The 7926-nt window shown below is 46.0% G+C and overlaps 1 protein-coding gene and 1 long non-coding RNA gene across 2 annotated transcripts in view; one reads left to right on the top strand and one right to left on the bottom strand.

The window, feature by feature from the left end:
* Window positions 1–5599, bottom strand: part of PDK3 (pyruvate dehydrogenase kinase 3) — a 50322-nt gene extending 44723 nt beyond the window's left edge. Inside the window, exon 1 of the mRNA XM_015885825.2 lies at window positions 5295–5599. Within this exon, the coding sequence (XP_015741311.1) occupies window positions 5295–5400 (106 nt within the window). The 5' untranslated portion in view covers window positions 5401–5599. The remainder of the gene's footprint in view (window positions 1–5294) is intronic.
* Window positions 5600–5907: 308 nt separating this feature from the next.
* Window positions 5908–7471, top strand: LOC107325202. The gene is made up of 3 exons (XR_001559638.2): window positions 5908–6446; window positions 6753–6809; window positions 7072–7471. It is a non-coding gene; the product is annotated as an uncharacterized LOC107325202 (long non-coding RNA).
* Window positions 7472–7926: the final 455 nt, after the last annotated feature.

The raw sequence follows: 7926 nt of genomic DNA, 5'->3' as shown, positions 1-7926 counted from the left end.
AACCTTCTCTTCTCCAGCATGAACAAAACCCAACTACCCCCTAGCCCTGTCCTCATAGGGGAGGTGATCCAGCCTCCCCTCCATGCTGAAGTTACTCCATACTCTCTACTTTTATTGCCTTAACACAATTTTTTTTACTGTTTTAGTGCATGATATTTTACATGAGCATTACATATTATTACTTTTTAATTTTTTCAGCTATTTAGTTCAACATGACTCACCTAATTTTGGGCTATTCTAATGTCCTCCTCTTCATTCCTCTCAAAGACAAGCACTGTTTACTGTTCACTTCCACAACCCCCGGGACTATCACCAATGATTATTTCCATGACCCCACAAGCAACAGCCCTGCTGCTTACCAGGCCAAAAAGGACCCAAATACACTTCAGCTTGTCAAACTTTGTATAAGGAACAAGGGGGACTTAAGATTTCCTTTATTCCTCTTTTCTTGATGATCAAAGATTAAAGAAAGCAAAACTTCTGAAAAAGCACCTATTAGATAAGCAGATTTAATCCCTAGCAGCCTCCAAAAGCGACCAATGCAGGCAATGCTGGAAACAACCCCATTTGGTGCCCATGATTGAAAATGACACAGTGCTCCCACGCACAAAATAAATCTCTACCACACTGCAGTTCAATAGAAACTGCTGAACCGAGTTATGTAACCAGAATGACCCCTATGGACCTTCACAAGAATCGATATCAGAACTGATAAAAAACTTCAATGCTACAAGGAACGCTGCAGCCAGAGCTGTAAATAGTAACAGGTTACAAGGAACAGTTGCCATCACAAGAGGTTCCCAGCCCCCTTATTGCTTGGCAGCCCATGCAAAGAAAGCCCCCCCTTTGCAGCAGCAAAGACCAAATCATGGTCCATGCCTAATCCTGTATTGGTCCACCTTCTACCAGAAGATTAATTATGAAGTTCAGAGACATACAACTGCTTTCAGCCTCTACTTCACAGAATCACAGAATGACCCGGGTTGGAAGGGACCTCAAGGATCATGTAGTTCCATCCCCCTGCCTGGCAGGGCCCCAAACATACACATTTACTAGATCAGGTTGCCCAGGGCCCCGTCCAACCTGGCCTTGAACACCTCCAAGGACGGGGCATCCACAACCTCCCTGTGCAGCCTGTTCCAGGCCTAACCACCTCCTCCTAGTGAAGAACTTCCCCCTAACATCCGACCTAATGTACTTCCAACCCCCCCATCTCATTGTTCGTATCTCTCCGCTCGCTGCCTCCCCAGTTTCCTTGTTTCTAAGCATGTTCTCAGTTTCAGTGCTGACAGCCCTCCTGCCACCAACGCAGCAACACAAAGTGTGAGCACATGCAGAAGTCTGACCTAGTACTGCACGCACAACTGACAACAACAGCAGTGCCAGGACCAGGCCTACTCCTTCTATCAGTTTTGGAAGAGGCCTATAAGCCTCCTCAACACAGGCCAAGTTTAATAGATACCACAAACTAATTGATTTCATAACGAAAGTTAGATATAAAAATGAGGAGGATCTGTTGTATATTTGTTCCTCTTTACCTCCAGAGATGCCCCAGCTGTAAGCACTCACTGCTGCATGTTCTAGATGTTCACGGTACAGTGCAACTGCTACATCACCATCCTTGTGATACGCTTCAGTGCCAGTTTTTGCAGCAGTTGCCACAGGCATTTTTATTATAACCTACAGAATGCCAGCCTTCCAAGCCATGTTCCATAACAAGGACTCACTCAGCCCATGATTTACTGTCCTCTCCCTTAAGTATATACTCTTCATTTTTGCCCAGTGTCACTAGAAACGACACAGTATTTAAGATTAACATCTGACAAGTAAGAGGGAATGAGTGGAATGGCCTTTTTGTTATGTTTTACCCACACGTATAAACACACAAAAACACATGTAACCTCGACTACAAAATTCAACCAAAACATTTCATTTCAGACTTGCAGGGGAAAAAAAAAAAAAAGGATAGAAAGTCCAACTGGCCAAGACAGCTTTGGTATTAAGCAAGCTCCAGAAGCACACAGTATGCAGCAAACCTCAGCCCCTCAGAAGTCTCAGGTACATCATCACAAAGGGCTGACAATAGCAGGACTAGGGGAAATGGTTTTAAGTTAAAAGAGGGAAGATTTAGGTTGGATGTTAGGGGAAGTTCTTCACTAGGAGAGTGGTTAGGCCCTGGAACAGGCTGCCCAGGAGGTTGTGGATGCCCCGTCCTTGGAGGTGTTCAAGGCCAGGTTGGACGGGGCCCTGGGCAACCTGATCTAGTAAAGGTGTATGTTTGGTGGCCCTGCCAGGCAGGGGGGTTGGAACTACATGATCCTTGAGGTCCCTTCCAACCCGGGTCATTCTGTGATTCTGTGATTAACATGGTAGCACTTATCAGAGCATTACACTGGTATAGCGGGCCAACATACATTCACAAAATACCAGTTAAAAAACTTAAAGTGACTCTTTCCTGAATAATCAAAGAATTGCACAAGTTGTATCACCTGTATCTTTATTTGCGCTCAATTCTTTTATAAGCAGCCTTTTCATTACAATCACTCTTTTCACAAAACATTCTATCGCTATCTTTACTGTCAGCTGTTTACCGTCAACAACACAACTCTAACTGTGCAGCTGCGTGGAACGTGTGAGCTCGGGCACAGCTCTGTTCTAGTTAGTCTGTAACGTTCTTGGCCTAAAGCCAGCCCTGAACAGCCAGGCAGAGTAAGCTCACGTCCTTCTGTGTGCCCTTTCTTTAAGTGCTAGGACACAACTAGACATAGAAACACTACCTTCCCCAACAGACACAGCCAGCTGGTTACTTACCTTCTTCCCCAGGCATACTTGACTGACCAGTTATCCACATAAGAAGCTGACAGGACTGCTGGCTATTTCAGATCACCTGTAGTCCTTTAAGGCATGCTTTGCACAGCTGTGGCAAGTCTAAATTAGGAGGATCTATCAAACACACAACTCCAATACTGGTATTCCTGCCCTCCTCCTCTGTGCTCTCCGATTGTGACACAGAAATCCTGAGCCCATGATGACACTGTAACCCCTCACACAGTCGTGGCAGCTATGAAGATAGCTGCAAGCTTGACAGAAAATGCATCACATATGGGGGTGGAGATACTGCTTTAAGTATTGCTTTCTGGTTAGCTTTGCAGGGCTTTGGTATTAATAAGCTAGTTTAAGTATTCACAGAATCACACAGAATTGTAGGGGTTGGAAGGGACCTCTAGAGATCATCGAGTCCAACCCCCCTGCCAAAGCAGGCTCCCTACACCACGTCACACAGGTAGGCGTCCAGGCGGGTTCTTGAATATCTCCAGAGAAGGAGACTCCACCACCTCCCTGGGCAGCCTGTTCCAGTGCTCCGTCACCCTCACTGTAAAGAAGTTCTTGTGCACACTCGTGCAGAATTTCCTATGCTGTAATTCAAACTGTCTTCCATAGAATTTTAAATGAATTAAGCTACCTGAGCAACTTTTGCAATTCAGTGAACACTTTGAGCTAATTCAGACAGCAGGGCTGTATCTCCTGATGCAGCACTATAGATTAGGGCACCAAGTGACCAATCCTTCCATGCCCAGCAGGTCACAGTTGTTGCCCCAACATCTGCCATCAGGGCATTTGATGGCAATTTCTCCTCAAAGTCTCCAAGGTCTCCGGTGGAACCTGAAATTATCCAAAGCCACCTACGCCCAGGGCTGGATAGGTTAAGTCACTGCACTGTTTTTGACCTATTGGATTAGATTGCTGTTATCTTCCTACTCAGGTTACCTCAGTAAATACGTGTGCCAAAGAGAAAGTTAGTGAAGCCGTAAACAGGCTGCAAGGCTTATTAAGATCAAGCCGACAGTTTTAGTGAGACGCAATATCGGTTTCTAATCTTATGAACTCATGAAAACATCCCATAGTGATTATAGGAGCCTGAACCACAGCCGTATTTTTACTTCTTCTTCAGAGATTTTAAATGACAGACCATATAGCTTCCTGTCAGTTGTAATATATCACTACATTAAAATACACAGTGTAAGCACACACAGGGCTCCACAGGCACATCCAGTGATAACAGCTGGGACCACAGGCAGAGAACAGCACTGGGCAGGCTCTCACTATCTTAGTTTCATAGCATTGTTTGTGACAGCACAGAAAGACACAGTGTCCAGAGCACAAATGCGAGGCATGGCTAACACAGCAGCAAAGGCACACGTGGGGATGACAAGTCAGACTGGTGAGGAGGAATACACAGGTTCTAGTCAGGTTATCATTTTAATGTAACCCAGGCTAATCAGAGAATCATAGAATTACCCAGGTTGGAAAAGACCTTGAAGATCATCAAGTCCAACCACAGCCTAACCAGTACGCTAACTCTAACAACCCTACACTAAATCATATCCCTGAGCACCACATCCAAACGGCTCTTAAACACAACCAGGGATGGCGATTCAACCACCTCCCTGGGGAGCCTATTCCAGTACCTAACTACCCTTTCTGTAAAGAAGTTCTTCCTAACATCCAACCTAAACTTGCCCTGGCGCAACTTGAGGCCATTTCCCCTCATCCTGTCACTTGTCACCAGTGACAAGGTGGGGTGCTGGGCCTTGTTTCAATGGCAGAACACCCTGTGTGCAGAGACACAGCAGCAAGAACATCCCCGCTGCTGGATCTTTGTAGTCGCAGCCTTTTTTCCACTAATACCACCGCAATAAACATGCCACTGTTTCCACTTTTAATTGCTTTCAGGCTTAATGCCTCTTTCCTGTCTCCTTGTGTCTTTAATATCACACTGGAATGAAGGAGCACTATATTAAGCCTCGTGGTGCTACGCGTGACCTTTCTATTTACTTCAGCAGCTGCATTTATAGTATAATAAAACGTAAACAGCGCTCCTGCCAGAAGAGGAAGCCAATAACCTCTGACCCAGATAGAATCGCATTGTTACCTACATCAGAACCAGCTCTCCAGCAACACAAGGCACGCCCGGGTCTCCACTCAACAGCAAAACGCTATCTGTCCATCAGCAGCGCTTCCTAAAGCATCAACTTTCCACGAGCACCACGGCTGTCAAAGCTCGTGCTCCAGCTCTGTGTTAAACCAGTCTCCACGCAGAGGGATCTCAATTTCCATAGCCAAGCTCGGCGCCCCGCATCATAAGCGCTCTCCCGACCGTCTTCCCTCTCTCCCCCCGCTCCGTGCCGTGACGGAGCACCCCGAGGCCTCCACAGCCGCCTGGCGAGGACGCGGGGGCCAGGCCTCTCCCGTCCCCCTCGCCCGGCCCGCCCCGGGCCCGCCGAGCCACTCACCGAAGTCGAGGAACTGCTTGATGGAGAGCGGCGATGGGGAGAACCGCGAGTAGTACTCGATCTGCTTAGGGATGGGGCTCTTGAGCAGCACCCCGCACAGCCGCATGGCGCAACACTTAACGCGCTGAGGCGGCGACGGCGGCGCAGCCACCCGCGCTCATGCCAAGGATCGGCCGGCCCGGCTCAGCCCGTGTCGCTGCGCGGCCTCACCCTGCCCTTACCCTGCCCGGCCAGGAGCGGCCCGGCGGGAGGGGCGAGCGGAGGGAGCCCTCCGCCCCCTCCGCCCCGCCCTACTGCGCAGGCGCGCAGGCGCCAGCCCCGCCCCGCAGCGCCGCGCGTGCGTAAAGCTTCGAGCCCCAACGGTCGAGGTGCGTGGCCTGTTGTGAGGGAGTCTGTGTGGAGCTGGGAGCTGTGGCTCCATTCCGACTCAGAAGCCCATGAGACGGGCTCAGAGTTGGACTAAATGATATTACGTGATAGAATCACAGAATGATCCGGGTTGGAAGTTGACCTCAAGGATCATGTAGTGCCAACCCCCTTGCCTGGCAGGGCCACCAAACATACACCTTTACTAGATCAGGTTGCCCAGAGCCCCGTCCAACCTGGTCTTGAACACCTCCAAGGACGGGGCATCCACAACCTCCCTGGGCAGCCTGTTCCAGGGCCTAACCACTCTCCTGGTGGTTATATACCATTCACAACTAGAAGGGAAGAAAAGAGATTTTATTTGGGAACTGGCTTGTCATTGTCTCCTAGAATCTCCAGCATTCCTGCTCACTTTGAGATATCCCACTGTGGTACATAATAGGGTGATCAGAAATCTATAATATAATTTAGAAAATAATGATATAACGTAATGACTTGTAAATAGAGTTTGATTTTGACATGGTGTAGGGAGCCTGCTGTGGCAGGGGGGTTGGACTCGATGATCTCTAGAGGTCCCTTCCAACCCCTACAATTCTGTGATTGTGTGTGATTCTGTGATTTAATAGCTGTGTGGAATGAAGTGGAGTAACTGGAGGAAAACTGGTACAGAACTGATACCCTAACAATTTGCATGACTGTCTTTCACATTAAGAAAATGAAAGAAGTAATGGAAATGATGCAGATGTGCTTCAAGCAGAAAGGAGAAGCCAGAGCTTCGTCTTTAAGGTGAGGAGTTAGGAGTTTATATTCCCCCATAGCTATTTATTAAAACATTCAGAATGTGTTGGTCAAAATAAAGCCTCGCAGTCATCTTACTTGGAGCTTTGTTTCCTGAATGGTCATTGAAGTCAATATCTGCGAAAATAAAGAGGAGTAGGATCTTACTGTGAACTATGATCAGCCCAAAGTAATTGTCAAGCTAATATTTTCAAAGGTATCTTTAGTCTTGGAAACAACAACAACCCAAACTTTAAAGCTTTCTTTAACCATTTCACTAATTTGCGGGGTTTTTTGTTTGTTTGTTTGTTTTAGCATTTTCACCTAGAGCAGTGAGCGTGGAAGAGCCTCTGCTGCTTAATCTCTACATATGTGAGTATCCTCAGTACACAATTTCAGCAAAGCCACGGGGATGGAGAAGGAATTATATATTGTTATATATATATATATTGTTATATTTTCAGATCCTGTTCTTTCACGGCCCTTATGATACATATGCTTCCATTTTCAGGGAGCAAAGATTTTGCACGTAAAGTTTTATCCAATTAAACTTTTTTTTCTCAGTGAACCTTTTGGATTGTTAAAACACCAGAGCCATAATCTCCTTAACAAAGCTTGTTTTTCTTCACTGCAGAACACTCGCTAGCTGCAGGGGATTCAGCATAATGAACTTCTTTGTATATGTGTCAGAGGAGGAGAAGAGGAATGTTAAACCATAAACTAAGAAAACGTGGTTAATAAGTGTTTTCTAGACATTGTCTTTATGGGATTCATAGTAATTTTTCAACAGCAACAACAACAGAACGGAAGCTATGTTGAAGTTATTGTACCCCCATATCTTAAAGTTCAGAAGCACTCACTGAGAATAATACAATTGAAACTCTAACAACAACAGTAACAAATAACAGTTATTTGGGAGAAATTCACACAGAGAATTACAGTCCCAAAGCACATTTTACAAAATGACAGGAAAAAACCCCCATCACAACACAGGAAAACCTGGTACAGTAGTGTGATGTCTCATACAAATTACTTCTGCTCATGGTACTGATTTTTCACAGTAACACTGCTGTGTTTTCCTGCTTGCCATTACGTGCTTGCAAGGGCCGATTAAAGCAGTGGGTCATGTACAGCTGCATTGGAAACACATGGAGTTAGAAGGGAGTAAGTGTTTTTGATGAAACTTTCCTAAACTTGAAAATTCATTCTTAATACTTTATCTCTTCCTGGTATTTATGCACTCAGATGGTAAGCTTCAATGGGCTGCTACCCATAATGGTCAGAAGATAGATAACACTCAGTGCATGAGTTTAAAGTCAAAATAGTCATTGCATGGGGATCACACGTGTTGAATTCGATTATCGCTATCATTCTCTACCTTTTCAGGCATTCTTGTCTGTTATTCACCAAGCTTCTTTACCAGGCTTTTTTTTTCTGCCAGCAAAAGCTGGTTGTCATTGCATTTAGTATTCCACATCCTAGTTAGCTG

Source organism: Coturnix japonica, chromosome 1 (genome assembly GCF_001577835.2).
Source record: "Coturnix japonica isolate 7356 chromosome 1, Coturnix japonica 2.1, whole genome shotgun sequence".
Lineage (NCBI taxonomy): Eukaryota > Metazoa > Chordata > Aves > Galliformes > Phasianidae > Coturnix > Coturnix japonica.
This window is presented reverse-complemented; position numbering and strand designations above follow the sequence as displayed.